Below are 25,901 nucleotides of genomic sequence, written 5' to 3'. Positions count from 1 at the left end.
TGACATGGTGGCTGCTGCCTCTGCTCTTCAGAGATATTCTTCTAATGCCCTTGATCCAGGCTTCGGTAGTGATATGTATGGTGGCTGCTGCCTCTGCTCTTCAGAGATATTCTTCTAATGCCCTTGATCCAGGCTTGATATGTATGGTGGCTGCTGCCTCTGCTCTTCAGAGATATTCTTCTAATGCCCTTGATCCAGGCTTCGGTAGTGATATATGTGCTGCCTCTGCTCTTCACAGATATTCTTCTAATGCTGCTGCCTCTGCTCTTCAGAGATATTCTTCTAATGCCCTTGATCCAGGATGTTCTGCCTCTGTAGTGATATGTATGGTGGCTGCTGCCTCTGCTCTTCAGAGATATTCTTCTAATGCCCTTGATCCAGGCTTCGGTAGTGATATGTATGGTGGCTGCTGCCTCTGCTCTTCAGAGATATTCTTCTAATGCCCTTGATCCAGGCTTCGGTAGTGATATGTATGGTGGCTGCTGCCTCTGCTCTTCAGAGATATTCTTCTAATGCCCTTGATCCAGGCTACGGTAGTGATATGTATGGTGGCTGCTGCCTCTGCTCTTCAGAGATATTCTTCTAATGCCCTTGATCCAGGCTACGGTAGTGATATGTATGGTGGCTGCTGCCTCTGCTCTTCAGAGATATTCTTCTAATGCCCTTGATCCAGGCTACGGTAGTGATATGTATGGTGGCTGCTGCCTCTGCTCTTCAGAGATATTCTTCTAATGCCCTTGATCCAGGCTTCTGTAGTGATATGTACGGTGGCTGCTGCCTCTGCTCTTCAGTGTCTACTACACTGGACTTCGCCCACATAATAACTAGTGTCAAATATAGCAGGGAACAGGGCTGAGGCTGACCCACACAACACACCCATGGACCTGAGGTTAGCTGAGGATAGCAACCGACCGATGCCCTGAAGACAAACAGCAGCATATCTCACATCCACAATAAGACCATGTCTACATGTATTTCAGTAAGAGTCCTGACCTGAAACGATCACTCTGCTAGGAGTTATACTAGACATTCTCCAGAGTTTAAAACGCCTGTAATATAAAGGCAGAAAGGGCTACTGCTTGTTTATCCAGGTACATCAGTGTATTTTGGCTGCACCAGGAGTGGTCCTCAATCAGTAAATACCTGCCCTGCTGTAACACACTGTCTGTGTCCCAAATGGCACCCTATTCCCTGCATAGTGCACAACCCCTATAGGCACTGGTCAAAAGTAGTGCACTATATAGGGAATAGGGTGCCATTTGGAACCTAGGCTTAGTTAACTAGCCTGGCACTGTGGCAGCCAGACAGACCATCTCTTCTCTAGACACAAACATACGGCCCTCAGTCACACATGTAAATGTTTGGTTTGTTAGACAACACTGTGTGAGTGATTGTCAGTGAACTGCTGTCCTGTCATGTACAGAATAGGTACACCTTGCTTTATCCTTTCTCTGTCTTTGTCCACAAAGAAAAGGGAAACGATGATGTGAAGTGTGTTACATTTCTCAACAATGTCTCTCTGTATCTGTCTCTCTGTGCAGAGATCTCTTCATTGTGTGTCCCACCATAAAGATGGCCAACTTCTGGGCAGCTAACACCAGATCCAATGTGTTCATGTACCACCTGCCTGAGGACACCGCCCAGACCAGGTAATCACTGGGTGTGAGGAGGACTAGGCAGCCAGGTCAGGTCAGGCCTCCAGACCATTGACTACTAATCAAGTAGTACTTACGTTAACTCAGACTACCTCGTTGTGTCCAGAAATACTATTACATTTGTTTTGCTGTGTTGCTATGGAAGTGGCATGATAATCTATTATTTAATTGTTTTGTTTTGCTGTGTTGCTAGGGAAGTGGCATGATGATGTATTATTTATTTTGTTTTGCTGTGTTGCTAGGGAAGTGGCATGATGATGTATTATTTATTTTGTTTTGCTGTGTTGCTAGGGAAGTGGCATGATGATGTATTATTTATTTTGTTTTGCTGTGTTGCTAGGGAAGTGGCATGATGATGTATTATTTATTTTGTTTTGCTGTGTTGCTAGGGAAGTGGCATGATGATGTATTATTTATTTTGTTTTTCTGTGTTGCTTTATGATTTTGTTTTGCTGTGTTGCTAGGGAAGTGGCATGATGATGTATTATTTATTTTGTTTTGCTGTGTTGCTAGGGAAGTGGCATGATGATTTTGTTTTGCTGTGTTGCTAGGGAAGTGGCATGATGATGTATTATTTATTTTGTTTTGCTGTGTTGCTAGGGAAGTGGCATGATGATGTAGTATTTATTTGTGTGTGATTTGTTTTCATTTCAGTGCTGACCTGTCAGTACCCCTGGATGTCCACTATGCCTTTGGCCTCCCCCACAGCCCCCTGACCTATGACCTGTTCACCAACACAGAGAGACGCCTCTCCCTACAGATGATGACCTACATGGCCAACTTCATCAAGTCCGGGTAAAAAAATAATAAAAAAATGTTAAACATACATTTCTTTAAATAAACGCCAACCATACTTTATAGTATTGCCTTTTCAATCTAAATCAATTGGTTTATTTTGTATTGTTTGGTACATCTAAACCAATCTGCATGACTGGAGAATAGTGCCTTATGCATGTGGCATCAGAATATATCATATCTGTCATTTAGCAGACACTTTCTAAATGGCATATATTATTATTATTATTATTACTTACAGTCGTGTCATTTAGCAGACACTTTCTTCCAAAGTGACTTACAGTCGTGTCATTTAGCAGACACTTTCTTCCAAAGTGACTTACAGTCGTGTCATTTAGCAGACACTTTCTTCCAAAGTGACTTACAGTCGTGTCATTTAGCAGACACTTTCTTCCAAAGTGACTTACAATTTAGCAGACACTTTCTTCCAAAGTGACTTACAGTCGTGTCATTTAGCAGACACTTTCTTCCAAAGTGACTTACAGTCGTGTCATTTAGCAGACACTTTCTTCCAAAGTGACTTACAGTCGTGTCATTTAGCAGACACTTTCTTCCAAAGTGACTTACAGTCGTGTCATTTAGCAGACACTTTCTTCCAAAGTGACTTACAGTCGTGTCATTTAGCAGACACTTTCTTCCAAAGTGACTTACAGTCGTGTCATTTAGCAGACACTTTCTTCCAAAGTGACTTACAGTCGTACAAACATCACGTCTCTTACTGTACGTCTTCTCCTTGTGAACAGAAATCCCAACCAGGCTCACAGAGTGTCCCGCGTGGCCTTCAGTGAGGCGGCGCTGCCCCTCTGGCATGCCTTCCAGTCTCACCCTGAGGGGGACAGCTATATGGAGGTGGAGCCAGGCCTCAGCAACCACAGGGGCCTCCGCAGGGCCCAGTGCTCCTTCTGGGCCGACTATGTCCCCTCTCTGACCGCCTCCACTGGTGGGTACAAGTCCAAACTCAAAATAAGATGATGTAAATCATCAGTTTGCCAAACAAACCACAGACATATTTGCCCCCCAAAAACTGAGAGTAACACAAAGGCTAAATAAAAAACACAGAAAACAAGTGTTAATGATTCACTTCCTGTTCTTTCAGTGTCAGAAGGACATACATAGAAACATACAGTATTCAGACACCTTCCTTTTTCTTCGTTTGGTTACTTTACAGCCTTATTCTAAAATGTATTAAATAATCCCCCCCCTCATAAATCTATACACAATACCCAATAATGACAGAGAAACAGTTAAAAAAAAAAACGTTTTGCAAATGTATAAAATAAAATAATTAAAAAACGTATTTACATAAGTATTCAGACCCTTTGCTATGAGACCCACAATTTAACTCAGATGCATCCTGTTTCCATTGATCATCCTTGAGATGTTTCTACAACTAGATTGGAGTCCACCTGTGGTAAATTCAATTGATTGGACATGATTTGGAAAGGCACAGACCTGTCTATGTTTGGTCGAACAGAGCAAAAACCAAGCCATGAGGTTGAAGGAATTGTCCGTAGAGCTCCGAGACAGGATTTTGTCGAGGCACAGATCTGCAGAAGGGTACCAAACATTTCTGCAGCATTGAATGTACCCAAGAACTCAGTGGACTCCAACATTCTTAAATGGAAGAAGTTTGGAACCACCAAGACTCTTCCAGAGCTGGCCACCCGGACAAACTGACCAATCGGGGCAGAAGGGCCTTGGTCAGGGAAGTGACCAAGAACCTGATGGTCACTCTAACAGAGTTCCAGAGTTCCTCTGTGGAGATAGGAGAACCTTCCAGAAGGACAACCATCTCTGCAGCACTCCATCAATCAGGCCTTTATGGTAGAGTGGCCAGATGGAAGCCACTCCTCAGTAAAAGGCACATGACAGCCCACTGGGAGTTTGCCTAAAGGCACCTGAAGGACACTCAGACCATGAGAAACAAGATTCTCTGGTCTGATGAAACCAAGATTGAACTCTTTGGCCTGAATGCCAAGCGTTACGTCTGGAGGAAACCTGGCACCATCCCTATAGTGAAGCACGGTGGTGGCACCATAATGCTGAGCCCGGACTTGAACCCGATCGAACATCTATGGAGAGACCTGAAAATAGCTGTGCAGCGACGCTCCCCATCCAACCTGACAGAGCTTGAGAGGATCTGCAGAAAAGAATGGGAGAAACTCCCCAAATACAGCTGTGCCAAGCTTGTAGCGTCATACACAAGAAGACTCGAGGCTGTTAATCACTGCCAAAGGTTCTTCAACAAAGTACTGAGTACTATTGTAATATTTATAAAAACCTGTTTTTGCTTTGTCTTTATGGGTTATTGTGTGTAGATTGATGAGAAAAAAAACAATGTGATCCATTTTAGAATAAGGCTGTAACGTAACAAAATGTGGAAAAAGTCAAGGGGTCTGAATACTTTGCACTGTATGTAGCCAGTAATTAGAGGTTTGCTACTGTATGTACTTAGATGGTGCCAAACGTTCAGTCTCCATCTGCAGAGCCTTTCATCTTTAGGAAAAACATCCATATATCACCACTTTAGAGAAGCTACTCTGACTTCACGGGATGACTTGGTGTCACAAGAAAAATGTCTCTCTGTTTTTCAGGCAAACTTTCATCTGCTGTGTTGGAAGGGGAATCTGCTGGTTTGGGGGCTGGAACTCCAACACCAGAAACCAAGTTATTTGTTGATTTCTTGACAACTGTCACCCAGAGCAAACCCAAGTCAGAGAAGGATGCTTATAATTAGAAAGAACATCCACACTACGTATCGTCTAATCTGCATTTAGCGTTTATCACTCACACATAGTGAGAAATGACATGTTGTTTCAACTGCCAAAGTAGTCGGTAAATTAAGTCGTGTCATTTAACTGCCTGTTTAGTTTCCATACAAATGAAATAAAACAATAAAACAATTGCATTACATAATACTCCTGAAGTCTGTGGTGTTGTTTATACGTTCTTCACGTCTAGAGTAGTAATCAGGTCTTCTCTCGTGATAGCTTGAACATTAAAGTCAACTAGCTCATTTGGGTCTGTGTGCTGGGATTGGTAACCAAGGAGACGTGACTTTAATGGAGTCGAATCGGAGAATCTCCAGAGTCAGTTACTGATAATAGAGGTGTAAAACAACTGTCTTATTCAAGTGTACGTTTGGTGAAAGTTTCCAGAAACTTCCATCCGTGTGAAGTCTTGTTTCACTTGGCTCCGTCCCAATAGTGTACCCTACTATTTTAGTGCACTACTTTTGACCAGAGTCATACGGGCCCTGGTCCAAAGTAATGCACTATTTAGGGTGCCATTTGAGATGCTGCCTTTGTGCATTTTAAGAAAGTGGATTGTTGGACAATTCCAGGTGTTCATAGCCCCCGGGGGGGGGGGGGAGTAGTAGTAACAACGAATGATCTCACTAATCTAACAGAGTGCTTGCCTTTCTTTTAATACCAATGACTATTCAAGCCAAACAAAGGCCAAGAGCAACTAAGTACTTTTTCCAGGATGCCCCTCTAGGAATGTTCCAAAATATATACTATTACACATTAACACATAAACCAACACTTCAATAATGTTTGTCATAACTTCCTCTTTCAGTCATATACAGTGGGGAGAACAAGTATTTGATACACTGCTGATTATGCAGGTTTTCCTACTTACAAAGCATGTAGAGGTCTGTAATTTTTTATCATAGGTACACTTCAACTGTGAGAGACGGAATCTAAAACAAAAATCCAGAAAATCAAATTGTATGATTTTTATGTAATTAATTTGCATTTTATTGCATGACATAAGTATTTGATCACCTACCAACCAGTAAGAATTCCGGCTGTCACAGACCTGTTAGTTTTTCTTTAAGAAGCCCTCCTGTTCTCCACTCATTACCTGTATTAACTGCACCTGTTTGAACTCGTTATCTGTATAAAAGACACCTGTCCACACACTCAATCAAACAGACTCCAACCTCTCCACAATGGCCAAGACCAGAGAGCTGTGTAAGGACATCAGGGGTAAAATTGTAGACCTGCACAAGGCTGGGATGGGCTACAGGACAATAGGCAAGCAGCTTGGTGAGAAGGCAACTACTGTTGGCGCAATTATTAGAACATGTAAGAAGTTCAAGATGATGTTCAATCACCCTCGGTCTGGGGCTCCATGCAAGATCTCACCTTGTGGGGCATCAATGATCATGAGGAAGGTGAGGGCAGTGTTTCAAATACTTGTTCTCCCCACTGTATGTCACATCCTTGAATGTTTTCACCCACCGGATAATTCATCACTTTGGCCAGTTGCTCAAAAGGAGACAACAAGAGATCCAGTCTAAAAGATAAGGGTCCCTCTAGTCCTAGTGACCCCAGGGTTTACTACTGTAGAGACTGACTGAGCTGGCTCTAACCTTACAGGGTTTACTACTGTAGAGACTGACTGAGCTGGCTCTAACCTTACAGGGTTTACTACTGTAGAGACTGACTGAGCTGGCTCTAACCTTACAGGGTTTACTACTGTAGAGACTGACTGAGCTGGCTCTAACCTTACAGGGTTTACTACTGTAGAGACTGACTGAGCTGGCTCTAACCTTACAGGGTTTACTACTGTAGAGACTGACTGAGCTGGCTCTAACCTTACAGGGTTTTTACTACTGTAGAGACTGACTGAGCTGGCTCTAACCTTACAGGGTTTACTACTGTAGAGACTGACTGAGCTGGCTCTAACCTTACAGGGTTTACTACTGTAGAGACTGACTGAGCTGGCTCTAACCTTACAGGGTTTACTACTGTAGAGACTGACTGAGCTGGCTCTAACCTTATAGGGTTTACTACTGTAGAGACTGACTGAGCTGGCTCTAACCTTATAGGGTTTACTACTGTAGAGACTGACTGAGCTGGCTCTAACCTTACAGGGTTTACTACTGTAGAGACTGACTGAGCTGACTCTAACCTTACAGGGTTTACTACTGTAGAGACTGACTGAGCTGGCTCTAACCTTACAGGGTTTATTACTGTAGAGACTGACTGAGCTGGCTCTAACCTTACAGGGTTTACTACTGTAGAGACTGACTGAGCTGGCTCTAACCTTACAGGGTTTATTACTGTAGAGACTGACTGAGCTGACTCTAACCTTACAGGGTTTATTACTGTAGAGACTGACTGAGCTGACTCTAACCTTATAGGGTTTATTACTGTAGAGACTGACTGAGCTGGCTTTAACCTTACAGGGTTTACTACTGTAGAGACTGACTGAGCTGGCTCTAACCTTACAGGGTTTACTACTGTAGAGATTGACTGAGCTGGCTCTAACCTTATAGGGTTTACTACTGTAGAGACTGACTGAGCTGGTTCTAACCTTATAGATTTTATTACTGTAGAGACTGACTGAGCTGGCTCTAACCTTATAGGGTTTAGTACTGTAGAGACTGACTGAGCTGGCTCTAACCTTATAGGGTTTACTACTGTAGAGACTGACTGAGCTGACTCTAACCTTACACGATTTACTACTGTAGAGACTGACTGAGCTGACTCTAACCTTACAGGGTTTATTACTGTAGAGACTGACTGAGCTGGCTCTAACCTTATAGGGTTTATTACTGTAGAGACTGACTGAGCTGGCTCTAACCTTACAGGGTTTATTACTGTAGAGACTGACTGAGCTGACTCTAACCTTATAGGGTTTATTACTGTAGAGACTGACTGAGCTAGCTCTAACCTTATAGGGTTTACTACTGTAGAGACTGACTGAGCTGGCCCTAACCTTACAGGGTTTACTACTGTAGAGACTGACTGAGCTGGCTCTAACCTTACAGGGTTTATTACTGTAGAGACTGACTGAGCTGGCCATAACCTTACAGGGTTTACTACTGTAGAGACTGACTGAGCTGACTCTAACCTTACAGGGTTTACTACTGTAGAGACTGACTGAGCTGGCCCTAACCTTATAGGGTTTATTACTGTAGAGACTGACTGAGCTGACTCTAACCTTATAGGGTTTATTAATGTAGAGACTGACTGAGCTGACTCTAACCTTACAGGGTTTATTGCTGTAGAGACTGACTGAGCTGGCTCTAACCTTACAGGGTTTACTACTGTAGAGACTGACTGAGCTGGCCCTAACCTTACAGGGTTTACTACTGTTCTGTAGAGACTGACTGAGCTGGCTCTAACCTTACAGGGTTTACTACTGTAGAGATTGACTGAGCTGGCTCTAACCTTATAGGGTTTACTACTGTAGAGACTGACTGAGCTGGCTCTAACCTTATAGGGTTTAGTACTGTAGAGACTGACTGAGCTGGCTCTAACCTTATAGGGTTTACTACTTTAGAGACTGACTGAGCTGGCTCTAACCTTATTGATTTTATTACTGTAGAGACTGACTGAGCTGGCTCTAACCTTATAGGGTTTATTACTGTAGAGACTGACTGAGCTGGCTCTAACCTTATATATTTTATTACTGTAGAGACTGACTGAGCTGGCCCTAACCTTACAGGGTTTATTACTGTAGAGACCGACTGAGCTGGCCCTAACCTTACAGGGTTTATTACTGTAGATACTGACTGAGCTGGCCCTAACCTTATAGGGTTTATTACTGTAGAGACTGACTGAGCTGGCCCTAACCTTATAGGGTTTACTACTGTTCTGTAGAGACTGACTGAGCTGGCTCTAACCTTACAGGGTTTACTACTGTAGAGACTGACTGAGCTGGCTCTAACCTTATAGGGTTTACTACTGTAGAGACTGACTGAGCTGGACCTAACCTTACAGGGTTTACTACTGTAGAGACTGACTGAGCTGACTCTAACCTTATAGGGTTTATTACTGTAGAGACTGACTGAGCTGGCTCTAACCTTATAGGGTTTACTACTGTAGAGACTGACTGAGCTGGACTCTAACCTTACAGGGTTTATTACTGTAGAGACTGACTGAGCTGGCTCTAACCTTATAGGGTTTATTACTGTAGAGACTGACTGAGCTGGCTCTAACCTTACAGGGTTTACTACTGTAGAGACTGACTGAGCTGGCTCTAACCTTACAGGGTTTACTACTGTAGAGACTGACTGAGCTGGCTCTAACCTTATAGGGTTTATTACTGTAGAGACTGACTGAGCTGGCTCTAACCTTACAGGGTTTACTACTGTAGAGACTGACTGAGCTGACTCTAACCTTATAGGGTTTATTACTGTAGAGACTGACTGAGCTGGCTCTAACCTTATAGGGTTTACTACTGTAGAGACTGACTGAGCTGGACCCTAACCTTACAGGGTTTACTACTGTAGAGACAGGGTTTACTACTGTAGAGACTGACTGAGCTGACTCTAACCTTACAGGGTTTATTACTGTAGAGACTGACTGAGCTGGCTCTAACCTTACAGGGTTTATTACTGTAGAGACTGACTGAGCTGGCTCTAACCTTACAGGGTTTATTACTGTAGAGACTGACTGAGCTGGCCCTAACCTTACAGGGTTTACTACTGTAGAGACTGACTGAGCTGGCTCTAACCTTACAGGGTTTATTACTGTAGAGACTGACTGAGCTGGTAGACTGTAGAGACTGACTGAGCTGGCTCTAACCTTACAGGGTTTACTACTGTAGAGACTGACTGAGCTGGCTCTAACCTTATAGGGTTTACTACTGTAGAGACTGACTGAGCTGACTCTAACCTTACAGGGTTTACTACTGTAGAGACTGACTGAGCTGGCTCTAACCTTACAGGGTTTACTACTGTAGAGACTGACTGAGCTGGCTCTAACCTTATAGGGTTTATTACTGTAGAGACTGACTGAGCTGACTCTAACCTTATAGGGTTTATTACTGTAGAGACTGACTGAGCTGGCCCTAACCTTACAGGGTTTTACTGTTCTGTAGAGACTGACTGAGCTGGCTCTAACCTTACAGGGTTTACTACTGTAGAGACTGACTGAGCTGGCTCTAACCTTATAGGGTTTACTACTGTAGAGACTGACTGAGCTGGCTCTAACCTTATAGGGTTTATTACTGTAGAGACTGACTGAGCTGGCTCTAACCTTACAGGGTTTATTACTGTAGAGACTGACTGAGCTGGCTCTAACCTTACAGGGTTTATTACTGTAGAGACTGACTGAGCTGGCTCTAACCTTATAGGGTTTATTACTGTAGAGACTGACTGAGCTGGCTCTAACCTTACAGGGTTTATTACTGTAGAGACTGACTGAGCTGGCTCTAACCTTACAGGGTTTATTACTGTAGAGACTGACTGAGCTGGCTCTAACCTTATAGGGTTTATTACTGTAGAGACTGACTGAGCTGGCTCTAACCTTACAGGGTTTATTACTGTAGAGACTGACTGAGCTGGCTCTAACCTTACAGGGTTTACTACTGTAGAGACTGACTGAGCTGGCTCTAACCTTACAGGGTTTACTACTGTAGAGACTGACTGAGCTGGCTCTAACCTTACATGACCGTAGCTAAGCTTTGTTCCTGGCGCTCACACACACTACACTGTTCTGTGTACGTTGTACACATTCCACCTCATGGATGCCAAATAGATGAACAGAGAAATAAAAATGAGTTATGTGATCTGGACAGATTAATGCTAGTCCTACCACACCTCTCCATGTAATCTGGACAGATTAATGCTAGTCCTACCACACCTCTCCATGTAATCTGGACAGATTAATGCTAGTCCTACCACACCTCTCCATGTCCTCTAGACAGATTAATGCTAGTCCTACCACACCACACCTGTCCATGTCCTCTAGACAGATTAATGCTAGTCCTACCACACCACACCTCTCCATGTCCTCAAAACAGATTAATGCTAGTCCTACCACACCTCTCCATGTCCTCTAGACAGATTAATGCTAGGCCTACGAAACCACACCTCTCCTGGTTCTCTAGACAGATTAATGCTAGTCCTACCACACCACACCTCTCCATGTCCTCCAGACAGATTAATGCTAGGCCTACGAAACCACACCTCTCCTGGTTCTCTAGACAGATTAATGCTAGTCCTACCACACCACACCTCTCCATGTCATCTGGACAGATTAATACTAGTCCTACCACACCACACCTCTCCATGTCATCTGGACAGATTAATGCTAGTCCTACCACACCACACCTCTCCTTGCCATCTGGACAGAGTAATGCTAGTCCTACCACACCACACCTCTCCTTGCCATCTGGGCAGATTAATGCTTGGCCTACCACACCTCTCCTTGTCATCTGGACAGATTAATGCTAGGCCTTTCACACCTCTCCTTGCCACCTGGACAGATTCATGCTAGTCCTACCACACCTCTCCTTGTCCTCTATACAGACTAATGCTAGTCCTACCACACCACACTTCTCCATGTCCTCTAGACAGATTAATGCTAGGCCTACCACAGTTCTCCATGTCCTCTAGACAGATTAATGCTAGGCCTACCACAGTTCTCCATGTCCTCTAGACAGATTAATGCTAGGCCTACCACACCTTTCATTGTCCTCTAGACAGATTAATGCTAAACCTACCACACCTCTCCTCCTAGTTAACAGGTCAAGAGGCCATGCTATGATGCAACTGGTGTTGCAGGCTGGTCTACATCCCAAATGGCACCCTATTCCCTATGGAGTGCACTACTTTTGACCAGAGCCATATGGGCCCTGGTCAAAAGTAGTGCCCTTAATCCCATTTGGGATGCATCCACGATCTCCCAATCAACAAATATCAGTGCTTGTGATAGTGTTCCTCATCAGAGCGGTCACCAGGTCAGTGTTCCGCGGGTTCACGGTCCTCATCAGAGAGGTCAACAGGTCAGTGTTCCGAGGGTTCACGGTCCTCATCAGAGAGACAACAGATCAGTGTTCCGAGGGTTCACGGTCCTCATCAGAGAGGTCAACAGGTCAGTGTTCCGAGGGTTCACGGTCCTCATCAGAGAGGTCAACAGGTCAGTGTTCCGAGAGTTCACGGTCCTCATCAGAGAGACAACAGGTCAGTGTTCCGAGGGTTCACGGTCCTCATCAGAGAGACAACAGGTCAGTGTTCCGAGGGTTCACGGTCCTCATCAGAGAGACAACAGGTCAGTGTTCCGAGGGTTCACGGTCCTCATCAGAGAGACAACAGGTCAGTGTTCCGAGGGTTCACGGTCCTCATCAGAGAGACAACAGGTCAGTGTTCCGAGGGTTCACGGTCCTCATCAGAGAGACAACAGGTCAGTGTTCCGAGGGTTCACGGTCCTCATCAGAGAGACAACAGGTCAGTGTTCCGAGGGTTCACGGTCCTCATCAGAGAGACAACAGGTCAGTGTTCCGAGGGTTCACGGTCCTCATCAGAGAGGTCAACAGGTCAGTGTTCCAAGGGTTCACGGTCCTCATCAGAGAGGTCAACAGGTCAGTGTTCCGAGGGTTCACGGTCCTCATCAGAGAGACAACAGGTCAGAGTTCCGAAGGTTCACGGTCCTCATCAGAGTAGTCAACAGGTCAGTGTTCCGAGGGTTCACGGTCCTCATCAGAGAGACAACAGGTCAGTGTTCCGAGGGTTTATGGTCCTCATCAGAGAGGTCAACAGGTCAGTGTTCCGAGGGTTCACGGTCCTCATCAGAGAGGTCAACAGGTCAGTGTTCCGAGGGTTCACGGTCCTCATCAGAGAGGTCAACAGGTCAGTGTTCCGAGGGTTCACGGTCCTCATCAGAGAGGTCAACAGGTCAGTGTTCCGAGGGTTCACGGTCCTCATCAGAGAGGTCAACAGGTCAGTGTTCCGAGGGTTCACGGTCCTCATCAGAGAGGTCAACAGGTCAGTGTTCCGAGGGTTCACGGTCCTCATCAGAGAGGACAACAGGTCAGTGTTCCGAGGGTTCACGGTCCTCATCAGAGAGGTCAACAGGTCAGTGTTCCGAGGGTTCACGGTCCTCATCAGAGAGGTCAACAGGTCAGTGTTCCGAGGGTTCACGGTCCTCATCAGAGAGGTCAACAGGTCAGTATTCCGAGGGTTCACGGTCCTCATCAGAGAGGTCAACAGGTCAGTGTTCCGAGGGTTCACGGTCCTCATCAGAGTAGTCAACAGGTCAGTGTTCCGAGGGTTCACGGTCCTCATCAGAGAGACAACAGGTCAGTGTTCCGAGGGTTCACGGTCCTCATCAGAGAGGTCAACAGGTCAGTGTTCCGAGGGTTCACGGTCCTCGTCAGAGAGTTCAACAGGTCAGTGTTCCGAGGGTTCACGGTCCTCATCAGAGAGGTCAACAGGTTAGCTACAGTTAAATGAGGGATTTCCCATCCTCTCTGTCTACGTCCCCAAATGGCAACCTATTCCCTACATGCAGGTCAAAAGTGATAGGGAATAGAGTACCATTTTGGACACAGCATCTTCTAAACCTTTATTCTCCAAAAAGCAGCAACCCTTTCAGCATCAATTAGCAACAGCCTACATCCAAGGATAAAGCAATGAGTTAGGATACCAAAACCCACCTGGTCATTTTCTAGAACTGCTTTAAGGACAAAGGGTGGATTTTAGTTGTGTGTTTTAATTTATTAGACACCACAAGGTTAAAGTAATTCTCTAGATCAGTGAATCTACTCTGTTGGGTACAGAGTTCTGCTAGAGATATCCTGCTGGATGCCCAATCCCCTACTGAGGTTTGGCCAGTCTGATTATCATAGGATATCATCCGCTTTATTGAGGATACATCCTCTGCTTTTAGGATTAATACAGTATTCCTCTATAACATTTTAGGATTAATACAGTATTCCTCTAACACTTTAGGATTAATACAGTATTCCTCTGTAACATTTAGGATTAATACAGTACTCCTCTTGAACCTTTTAGGATTAATACAGTATTCCTCTTGAACCTTTTAGGATTAATACAGTATTCCTCTTGAACCTTTTAGGATTAATACAGTATTCCTCTATAACATTTTAGGATTAATACAGTATTCCTCTTGAACCTTTTAGGATTAATACAGTATTCCTCTCTAACATTTTAAGATTAATACAGTATTCCTCTATAACATTTTAGGATTAATACAGTATTCCTCTATAACATTTAAAGATTAATACAGTATTCCTCTTGAACCTTTTAGGATTAATACAGTATTCCTCTATAACATTTAAAGATTAATACAGTATTCCTCTTGTACCTTTTAGGATTAATACAGTATTCCTCTTGTACCTTTTAGGATTAATACAGTATTCCTCTAACATTTTAGGATTAATACAGTATTCCTCTATAACATTTAAAGATGAATACAGTATTCCTCTTGTACCTTTTAGGTTTAATACAGTATTCCTCTTGAACATTTTCTAAATTCTTAGCTCTGGTCCAGGGTGCCTGTGTGTTAACCCTGACCGCTGAGCCTCTTTGAGAGTACCAGAGCTACTAAGCCCCCCATATCCAAGACTGGAAATAAATAACAATGACTTTTTAAAAACCTTTATTTAACCAAGTCAGTTAACAACACATTCTTATTTTCAATGACGGCCTAGGACCAGTGGGTTAACTGCCTGTTCAGGGGCAGAACGACAGATTTGTACCTTGTCAGCTCGGGGATTTGAACTTGCAACCTTCCGGTTACAAGTCCAATGCTCTAACCACTAGGCTACCCTGCTGCATCAAAATGTATATTCATAAACAAACACAGTAGTCTTTGTTTACCCAGTGCTGTACTGTACACGTTAAAGAAATGAAAGCCTATATGTGGTTTAGTTAAATCCTACAACATGTGCTTTTATCCCTTTGCAGCGTTCAATTCAACATCTCATTGAAAACCCAACAACGATGGTTCACTAAGTATTTGAGCATCTGCTTGTAGAAGTGACTGTTTGAGTGAAGTTTATAGTTGACCTTTGGATTATTAAAAGCACATATTTTATGTGCAATGTTATTCTTCAAGTTTATGTGTGAGTTAAATTGGGGTTTTGGACATTTTATTGGGCAATGAAATTAATTTATGATTAACAGAGACAGGCTGGCAGGCTGGCAGGCTGGCTGGCTGGCAGGCAGGCAGGCAGGCAGGCAGGCAGGCAGACAGGACAGGCAGGCAGGCTGGCTGGCTGGCTGGCTGGCTGGCTGGCTGGCAGGCTGGCTGGCTGGCTGGCACCTTATTTGCTGGTTGGTTGATTAATTGTTGAGTGGTTTGAATTTGTTTAAAATAGTTTTTATTAATAAATCAACATACAGAGAAGCTTTAAGGAAGATGATGTTATGTTGTATCAACTATTTATTTTTGTTGGTCAGCCCAAACTTTAAAAAAATATTTGTTTGTTTGTGGAAGAGGGAGAGGTGGAGACTGAAGAAAAGGAGGGGATTAAAACCACCAAAGCAAAACTCCAGGGTTTGTCCCGAAATGTGACGTCAGACAGAAGGACTCACTTGTAGCGAGCGTTGACCGGCGCTGGCTGTCATTTGCACCGCGAGGTTTTGCAACAATCTGAGCTCGTGGAATACGTTCTATTTTTTATTTTTTTTACAAGAATCTCATTCTGGGTTCAATGAAGTTGATATTGGAATCTCGTAATGAGGTGGCTTCTGCCGTGGATTCTAATAGTAGCCAGCACTCATCAGGTAACATTACTTATTTGATTTCATTCTAACGTTCAAACTAACTTTTGATTTATTTTATCCAAGGTTTTCAAGATTACAGGTTATGGATTACACATCATAAGAATATGAGACATATAAATGATCGCAGGTTGTGCACATCTATCCAGATTAGATTATGTAATTGCGTAATAACACAGGCTTTTTGCGCGCGGTGCCAATTACCAATTACCCATTATTGGTTTCGCATTGACACTGGGCTACTATCGTGTTGTCAATGTTAATCCTACAATAGACCTACTCAGTATCTGTCTCTGTGCTGGCGCTGAAACCTAGACAATCATGAAACGCTAAGATTGGGCACTCCTCTACTCTCTCCTCCACTCTCTCTTTCCTCTACTCTCTCTCTTTCCTCTACTCTCTCCTCCACTCTCTCTTTCCTCTACTCTCTCCTCCACTCTCTTTCCTCTCTCTCTCCTCTACTCTCTCCTCCACTCTCTCCTCCACTCTCTTTCTCTCTTTCCTCTACTCTCTCTTTCTCTCTTTCCTCTACTCTCTCCTCCACTCTCTTTCTCTCTTTCCTCTACTCTCTCCTCCACTCTCTCTTTCCTCTACTCTCTCTTTCTCTCTTTCCTCTACTCTCTCTTTCCTCTACTCTCTCCTCCTCTCTCTTTCCTCTACTCTCTCCTCCACCCTCTTTCCTCTACTCTCTCTCCACCTCCACTCTCTTTCCTCTACTCTCTCCTCCACCCTCTTTCCTCTACTCTCTCTCCACCCTCTTTCCTCTACTCTCTCTCCTCTCTCTCCTACTCTCTCTCTTTCTCTCTTTCCTCTGACTCTCTCCCTCTCTTCCTCTTCCCCTCTTAGCTACTCTCTCTCTTAGCTCTACTCTCTCCTCCACTCTCTCTTTCCTCTACTCTCTCTCTTTCCTTCACTCTCTCCTCCTCTCTCTTTCCTCACTCTCTCTTTCCCCTCTACTCTCTCTCCTCCACTCTCTCTTTCCTCTACTCTCTCCTCCACTCTCTTTCCTCTCTCTCTCTCTACTCTCTCCTCCACTCTCTCTTTCCTCTACTCTCTCCTCCACTCTCTTTCCTCTACTCTCTCCTCCACTCTCTTTCCTCTACTCTCTCCTCCACTCTCTTTCCTCTACTCTCTCCTCCACTCTCTTTCCTCTACTCTCTCTCCACTTCCTACTCTCTCCTCCTCTCTTTCCTCTACTCTCTCCTCCACTCTCTCTTTCCTCTACTCTCTCCTCCACTCTCTCTTTCCCTACTCTCTCCACTCTCTCTTTCCTCTACTCTCTCCTCCACTCTCTCCTCTTTCTCTCTACTCTCTCCTCTACTCTCTCCTTCTCTCTACTCTCTCCTCCACTCTCTCTTCCCTCTACTCTCTCCTCCACTCTCTTTCCTCACTACTCTCTCCTCCACTCTCTCTCTTTCCTCTACTCTCTCCTCCTCTCTCTTTCCTCTCTCTCTCCTCCCTCTCTCTTTCCTCTACTCTCTCCTCCACTCTCTTTCCTCTACTCTCTCTCTCCTCCACTCTCTTTCCTTCACTCTCTCTTTTCCTCTACTCTCTCCTCCACTCTCTCTTTCCTTCACTCTCTCCTCCACTCTCTTTCCTCTACTCTCTCCTCCACTCTCTCTTTCCTCTACTCTCTCCTCCACTCTCTCTTTCCTTCACTCTCTCCTCCACTCTCTTTCCTCTACTCTCTCATCCACTCTCTCTTTCCTCTACTCTCTCCTCCACTCTCTTTCCTCTACTCTCTCCTCCACTCTCTTTCCTCTACTCTCTCCTCCACTCTCTTTCCTCTACTCTCTCCTCCACTCTCTTTCCTCTACTCTCTCCTCCACTCTCTTTCCTCTACTCTCTCCTCCACTCTCTTTCCTCTACTCTCTCCTCCACTCTCTTTCCTCTACTCTCTCCTCCACTCTCTTTCCTCTACTCTCTCCTCCACTCTCTCTTTCCTCTAGTCTCTCCTCCACTCTCTCTTTCCTCTACTCTCTCCTCCACTCTCTCTTTCCTTCACTCTCTCTTTCCTCTACTCTCTCCTCCACTCTCTCTTTCCTTCACTCTCTCCTCCACTCTCTTTCCTCTACTCTCTCCTCCACTCTCTCTTTCCTCTACTCTCTCCTCCACTCTCTTTCCTCTACTCTCTCCTCCACTCTCTTTCCTCTACTCTCTCCTCCACTCTCTCTTTCCTCTACTCTCTCCTCCACTCTCTTTCCTCTACTCTCTCCTCCACTCTCTCTTTCCTCTACTCTCTCCTCCACTCTCTCTTTCCTCTACTCTCTCCTCCACTCTCTCTTTCCTCTACTCTCTCTTCCTCTCTTAGCTCTACTCTCTCTTCCCCTCTTAGCTCTACTCTCTCTTCCCCTCTTAGCTTTACTCTCTCCTCCACTCTCTCTTTCCTCTACTCTCTCCTCCACTCTCTCTTTCCTCTACTCTCTCCTCCACTCTCTCTTTCCTCTACTCTCTCTTCCCCTCTTTACTCTAGTCTCTCCTCCACTCTCTCTTTCCTCTACTCTCTCCTCCACTCTCTCTTTCCTCTACTCTCTCTTCCACTCTCTCTTTCCTCTACTCTCTCCTCCACTCTCTCTTTCCTCTACTCTCTCCTCCACTCTCTCTTTCCTCTACTCTCTCCTCCACTCTCTCTTTCCTCTACTCTCTCTTCCCCTCTTTACTCTAGTCTCTCCTCCACTCTCTCTTTCCTCTACTCTCTCCTCCACTCTCTCTTTCCTTCACTCTCTCCTCCACTCTCTCTTTCCTTCACTCTCTCTTCCACTCTCTCTCATTTTAGCTCAGCTAATGACAGGTCAGGTACTACCTCAGTACTGTCTCTGACTAATATAGTTTAAAGTGTGTTATTTGGTAGGTGTGGTTAAAGGACCCTGGCCTGAAAGTGATTTATTTCTGTCAGTCACTAGTCCCATGGATTACTTTATAAGGGGAAACCAAACCACTAGATACAATTTGGTATTTGTGTCCATGGGGCTGATTGAACTAGATTGAATTCAATAAATGTAAAGACTAAGGAAGAACAAACGGGTGTGTTTTGCATGTGATCCCTGCCCTACATTGATCTTCAGTCTACAATACTGCAGCCTCATACACAACTTTATCTTCATCTTTAGGATGGTGGTGGAACTCCTGGCCTTAGTTTGGAAATGTGTCAGAGTGTTTCCCTCTGGAATCAAACATATTTACACCTGCTGTGGTCTGATGTCTTGTACTACTGTTAAAAATGTTCCTGGAAGAACGACTTCCTTCCACAACAAATTTGGGGTGAATGCAACTACAGGCCCCATCCCAATATGACCCCTGTCTACTGTATCACTATACTGGCTGGGTGACCCCATAACCCCTGTCTACTGTATCACTATACTGGCTGGGTGACCCCATAACCCCTGTCTACTGTATCACTATACTGGCTGGGTGACCCCATAACCCCTGTCTACTGTATCACTATACTGGCTGGGTGACCCCATAACCCCTGTCTACTGTATCACTATACTGGCTGGGTGACCCCATAACCCCTGTCTACTGTATCACTATACTGGCTGGGTGACCCCATAACCCCTGTCTACTGTATCACTATACTGGCTGGGTGACCCCATAACCCCTGTCTACTGTATCACTATACTGGCTGGGTGGTCCCATAACCCCTGTCTACTGTATCACTATACTGTCTGGGAGACCCCATAACCCCTGTCTACTGTATCACTATACTGGCTGGGTGACCCCATAACCCCTGTCTACTGTATCACTATACTGGCTGTGTGACCCCATAACCCCTGTCTACTGTATTACTATACTGGCTGGGTGACCCCATAACCCCTGTCTACTGTATCACTATACTGGCTGGGTGACCCCATAACCCCTGTCTACTGTATCACTATACTGGCTGGGTGACCCCATAACCCCTGTCTACTGTATCACTATACTGGCTGGGTGACCCCATAACCCCTGTCTACTGTATTACTATACTGGCTGGGTGACCCCATAACCCCTGTCTACTGTATCACTATACTGGCTGGGTGACCCCATAACCCCTGTCTACTGTATCACTATACTGGCTGGGTGACCCCATAACTCCTGTCTACTGTATCACTATACTGGCTGGGTGACCCCATAACCCCTGTCTACTGTATCACTATACTGGCTGGGTGACCCCATAACCCCTGTCTACTGTATCACTATACTGGCTGTGTGACCCCATAACCCCTGTCTACTGTATCACTATACTGGCTGTGTGACCCCATAACCCCTGTCTACTGTATCACTATACTGGCTGGGTGACCCCATAACCCCTGTCTACTGTATCACTATACTGGCTGGGTGACCCCATAACCCCTGTCTACTGTATCACTATACTGGCTGGGTGACCCCATAACCCCTGTCTACTGTATCACTATACTGGCTGGGTGACCCCATAACCCCTGTCTACTGTATCACTATACTGGCTGTGTGAGGAGGGGATGTTAGTTTTTGGTGCACATGACCAATGACATAGGTAGTGATGATGAACCTGGAGCTGCTGCTGGTCTCCACTCTGTGGGTTTGCAGGAATAGCACAACATGACATGCCAAAGACCAACCCACCTGTATGACCCAGTATTTCATAAATGTTGTTCTGTCCATCCTACAGGTCTTTTCCCAACATTCCACAGCCACGCCTCCCTTGACGGCGACCATAGAGCTGTATAACCGTACAGCGTACTGCAAATGGCCGTGCAAGTGTGCCAAGAGCGCCCCCCTGTGTCCACCAGGGGTCAGTGTGCTGATGGACGGCTGCGACTGCTGTAAGGCCTGTTCCAAGCAGGTGGGGGAGACCTGCAACGAGGCGGACGTCTGTGACTACCATAAGGGACTGTACTGTGACTACAGCGTGGACAAGCCGAGGTACGAAAAAGGAGTATGTGCCTGTAAGTGTCAGATAACTTTCCTCTTTGAGTTGTGTCGTTGTCTCATCTCCATCTGTGCTGTGAAGTCAGATAACTTTCCTCTTTGAGTTGTGTCGTTGTACCATCTCCATCTGTGAAGTCAGATAACTTTCCTCTTTGAGTTGTGTCGTTGTCCCATCTCCATCTGTGAAGTCAGATAACTTTCCTCTTTGAGTTGTGTCGTTGTACCATCTCCATCTGTGAAGTCAGATAACTTTCCTCTTTGAGTTGTGTCGTTGTACCATCTCCATCTGTGAAGTCAGATAACTTTCCTCTTTGAGTTGTGTCGTTGTACCATCTCCATCTGTGAAGTCAGATAACTTTCCTCTTTGAGTTGTGTCGTTGTCCCATCTCCATCTGTGCTGTGAAGTGAGATAACTTTCCTCTTTGAGTTGTGTCGCTGTACCATCTCCATCTGTGAAGTCAGATAACTTTCCTCTTTGAGTTGTGTCGTTGTCCCATCTCCATCTGTGAAGTCAGATAACTTTCCTCTTTGAGTTGTGTCGTTGTACCATCTCCATCTGTGAAGTCAGATAACTTTCCTCTTTGAGTTGTGTCGTTGTACCATCTCCATCTGTGCTGTGAAGTCAGATAACTTTCCTCTTTGAGTTGTGTCGTTGTCTCATCTCCATCTGTGAAGTCAGATAACTTTCCTCTTTGAGTTGTGTCGCTGTACCATCTCCATCTGTGCTGTGAAGTCAGATAACTTTCCTCTTTGAGTTGTGTCGTTGTACCATCTCCATCTGTGAAGTCAGATAACTTTCCTCTTTGAGTTGTGTCGTTGTCCCATCTCCATCTGTGAAGTCAGATAACTTTCCTCTTTGAGTTGTGTCGTTGTACCATCTCCATCTGTGAAGTCAGATAACTTTCCTCTTTGAGTTGTGTCGTTGTCTCATCTCCATCTGTGAAGTCAGATAACTTTCCTCTTTGAGTTGTGTCGTTGTCCCATCTCCATCTGTGAAGTCAGATAACTTTCCTCTTTGAGTTGTGTCGTTGTCCCATCTCCATCTGTGCTGTGAAGTCAGATAACTTTCCTCTTTGAGTTGTGTCGTTGTCTCATCTCTATCTGTGAAGTCAGATAACTTTCCTCTGAGTTGTGTCGTTGTACCATATCCATCTGTGAAGTCAGATAACTTTCCTCTTTGAGTTGTGTCGTTGTACCATCTCCATCTGTGAAGTCAGATAACTTTCCTCTTTGAGTTGTGTCGTTGTACCATCTCCATCTGTGAAGTCAGATAACTTTCCTCTTTGAGTTGTGTCGTTGTCCCATCTCCATCTGTGCTGTGAAGTCAGATAACTTTCCTCTTTGAGTTGTGTCGTTGTCTCATCTCCATCTGTGAAGTCAGATAACTTTCCTCTTTGAGTTGTGTCGTTGTCTCATCTCCATCTGTGAAGTCAGATAACTTTCCTCTTTGAGTTGTGTCGTTGTACCATCTCCATCTGTGCTGTGAAGTCCGTTTGTAAATATAGATACAGTAATGAGAATGGACGTTGTTTTGATTCGACAACTGAATTGATGCATGCATTTCTTCGTGTGCCACAGTGCATTGACACGGGTCTTTCTTGAGGAAGGCGTTTAGAGCTGGAATGCCGACATTGAACAGTCTCAACTATAACGCGCTTCTTGTTTTCCTATGTAAACCTATAGGGGATGTACTTTACTGTGTAGCGCTGATTCTTATCATGTGACATGATCTATCAAACAGACATGGTGGGCACAGGCTGCGAGTACGACGGAGTGATCTACCGCAACGGTCAGAGCTTCCAACCCAGCTGTAAGTACCGCTGTCTGTGTGTAAACGGCGCCATCGGTTGTGTGCCGCTCTGCACGGACTCCCAACCGCCCCGGGTGTGGTGCCAGACGCCCAGGCGGGTCAAACTGCCGGGCCGATGCTGTGAGCAGTGGATCTGTGACGAGCCCAGGAAGACGCGCAAGGCAGACCCCAGGCGTGCAGAGATAGGTACACTACTACAGTCTATGGAATGCATCTCAAATGGTACCCTGTGTCCTATGTAGTGCACTACTTTTGACCAGAGCACTATGGGGCCCATTGGTTTCCCAGAAAACCCATTTGGAAGATTCCTGAAATCAGGAAGGAATAAGCAGGGAATTGGGAATCCTCCAATCAGGAATCTTCCAACCAGGATTTCTGGAAAACCTGGGCGTTTTTTGGGGGGGGAGTTACCGGAATTTGGCATCCCTAATCAGGAGTCTGTTCCTCTGTTGACATGGCAGTGCGCGCCAGCCACAATGAGGTCTGGCATAAGAACTGCATTACCCAGACAACCTCCTGGTCCCCGTGTTCCAAGACCTGTGGACGTGGCCTGTCCCTGAGGGTCTCCAACGCCAACGACCAGTGTGAGTTGATCAAGGAGTCGCGCCTCTGCAACATCCGGCCCTGTGACGTGGACATCACCAAGCACATCAAGGTGAGAACATCTGTCGTGGCTTGTGCACTAAATGGCACCCTATTCCCTATAAAGTGTACTACCCATAGGGCTCTGGTCAAAAGTAGTGCACTCTATAGGGAATAGGTTGGTCCCTGGTCAAAAGTAGTACACTTTATAGACACACACAATATCTCTCACTTTTGCTTTAAAATGAAACCAGGCCCAACTTCATCAACTCATGTATTGTGCATATGAACATGGTGTTAAAGGCATATGGGTGACACATGTTTTCTCAATACAGTTGAACATCGTTTTGACAGTGTAACGGTATTCTGACTCCACATGTCAACCACTAGTGTTGATTCTGACCCATGTTGACCTATGAACTCCTCAGCCAGGGAAGAAGTGTCTGAACATTTACAGGGAGGAGCAGAGCCAGAACTTCACAATCTCAGGCTGCAACAGCAAGAAGCCCTACCGTCCAAAATACTGTGGTGTCTGCGTGGCCACAGACGATCGCTGCTGCATCCCTTACAAGTCCAAGACTATCGAGGTGGAGTTCCAGTGTCCCAACGGAGCCACTCTGACATGGCAGGTGATGTGGATCAACGCCTGCTTCTGTAACCTCAGCTGCAGGAACCCCAACGACATCTTCTCTGAGCTGGAGCACTACTACGACCACAATGAGGTCATCAACTGAGCAGCCTTGTCCGAGCCTGAACGTACGGCCCACAGGGCAGGAGACCATCTCCTGTTTCTGTAGCATGAGGTAGTTTAGTGTACAAGTACAACCCCTGGGTAAGACGCTAGTCTGCCGCGGGGCCTTTTACCCAAAATACATCTCCTGAATGCCAAGCGTTTTTAGAGTCTTTGGTAGGATTTTACTGGGGAGAACTGAGCAGAGGACAGGAGAACTGAGCAGAGGACAGGAGAACTGAGCAGAGGACAGGAGAACTGAGCAGAGGACAGGTTCATTTAGGTTATTATTGACTCCAGCCCTACATTCCTTGGAATAAAGGGATTGATGATTTGTTGGTTAGTTGAATTAGATGTTGAAGTACCAGGCTGGAACAAAGCCTGCACACCCCTAAGGTGCCCAGGAGTAGGATTGAAGAACAGTTGAACCCTGCCCAAACTCTTCATTATGATCTTGATAATAATAATGATACACAGGGCTTATCAGTTATTTAACCTCCATTCAATGAAGGGAAAAGGTATGTTGTTTTTCAATCTAAATATACACTGAGTGTACAAAACATTAAGTACACCTTCCTAATATTGAGTTGCACCCCCTTTTTGCCCTCAGAACATTCTCAATTTGCCAGAGAATGGAGGTGTTCAAAGCGTTCCACAGGGATGCTGGCCCATGTTGACTCCAATGCTTCCCACAGTTGTCAAATTGGCTGGATGTCCTTTGGGTGGTGGAACATTCTTGATACACACGCGAAGCTGTTGAGCGTGAAAAACCCAGCAGCGTTGCAGTTCTTGATACAAACCGGTGCACCTGGCACCTACTACCAGACCCTGTTCAAAGGCACTTACATCTTTTGACTTGCCCCTTCACCCTCTGAATGGCACACAGACACAATCCATGTCTCAAAGCTTAAAAATCCTTCTTTAACCAGGTCTCCTCCCCTTCATCTACACTGATTGAAGTGGATTAAACATAGTGACATCAATAAGGGATCATATCTTTCACCTGGATTCACCTGGTCAGTCTGTCATGGAATGTTTTGTACACTCAGTATATTAGTGGAAGTTGATCATGTATTTGTGATGATACCATAGTAGGACACAGGGGTCCAACCTACTGTAATTATGCATCATATTCATATGGGGATAATCTTCTAGTTAGGGCATTAACCACTCGAGTGGTCATCCTGTTGTGTACTCTTCTGTTTCCCTCTTTTTGTGTCATGTCATTAAGCTTACTGTGTATGTACTGTTGTGCTCCAAACATTTAGTCAAGTATTGAAGTATTTTGTAGTTTACTGCTAAGTGTACAGTATATCAGAGAACATTCTCTCACATTTTCATTTCCATTGACTCTTAGTGAACAATAATAGTGTTTGTCTCAATGTCTGCATTGTCAAGTCAGTTGTTATTTGAGCTCTACGAGGTTAAAAGTGTATCAACTTTTTATTGATTGAAATTTGATTGAGATCAGCTCAATAAGTGTTGTCATTTATTTCATTGGTCAATACTCTAGTAAACCATGTACCATATCCATGTCATCATAAACAACAAACAAACTCATCCAGGAAGTCACATTTGATTGGTTCAAATAAATACCAAGTTATAAGATTTGGGTCGTGACAAATCTTTTCAAATACATTTTGTAAAAATAATTTCTGCATTTTTTTTGCTATTTCTTTAATACAAAGTGGTACTATACATACATTATATTACGATTTAAATTATATAGAAATGCAATCAGTTTTTCATCATTTGAAAGATTTGACCAAACATGAATACATATTCTCATCTCAGGGCTGATTTCAGCGTCTTCTTAGGATCACTGACAGCTACAGTCTTTATGTATTACAGACGTCTCCTGTTATAAAGGAGTCGTCAATTTGATCCATCACATATAAAAAGCCAGACAATAGTCACAGATGGCTTTAACACCACACCTGGCCATTACATGTTAAT

At 44.8% G+C, this 25,901-nt stretch overlaps 2 protein-coding genes across 2 annotated transcripts in view; both read left to right on the top strand.

Moving 5' to 3' along the window:
* The window catches only part of LOC124019784 (thyroglobulin-like), a 113,118-nt gene extending 107,766 nt beyond the window's left edge, over nt 1-5,352 (top strand). Inside the window, exons 53-56 of the mRNA XM_046335210.1 lie at nt 1,542-1,649; nt 2,310-2,450; nt 3,194-3,390; nt 5,045-5,352. Coding sequence (XP_046191166.1) covers nt 1,542-1,649; nt 2,310-2,450; nt 3,194-3,390; nt 5,045-5,187 — 589 coding nt within the window. The 3' untranslated portion in view covers nt 5,188-5,352. The remainder of the gene's footprint in view (nt 1-1,541; nt 1,650-2,309; nt 2,451-3,193; nt 3,391-5,044) is intronic.
* Nucleotides 5,353-15,748: 10,396 nt separating this feature from the next.
* Nucleotides 15,749-24,715, top strand: ccn4b (cellular communication network factor 4b). Its single transcript, XM_046335213.1, has 5 exons — nt 15,749-15,942; nt 20,564-20,840; nt 22,565-22,819; nt 23,095-23,288; nt 23,644-24,715. Exons 1-5 carry the CDS (start codon nt 15,895-15,897, stop codon nt 23,947-23,949), a joined length of 1,080 nt encoding a protein of 359 aa, XP_046191169.1. The 5' UTR covers nt 15,749-15,894; the 3' UTR covers nt 23,950-24,715.
* Nucleotides 24,716-25,901: the final 1,186 nt, after the last annotated feature.

The sequence above is a fragment of the Oncorhynchus gorbuscha genome, unplaced genomic scaffold (assembly GCF_021184085.1).
Source record: "Oncorhynchus gorbuscha isolate QuinsamMale2020 ecotype Even-year unplaced genomic scaffold, OgorEven_v1.0 Un_scaffold_681, whole genome shotgun sequence".
Taxonomy (NCBI): Eukaryota; Metazoa; Chordata; class Actinopteri; order Salmoniformes; family Salmonidae; genus Oncorhynchus; species Oncorhynchus gorbuscha.
This window is presented reverse-complemented; position numbering and strand designations above follow the sequence as displayed.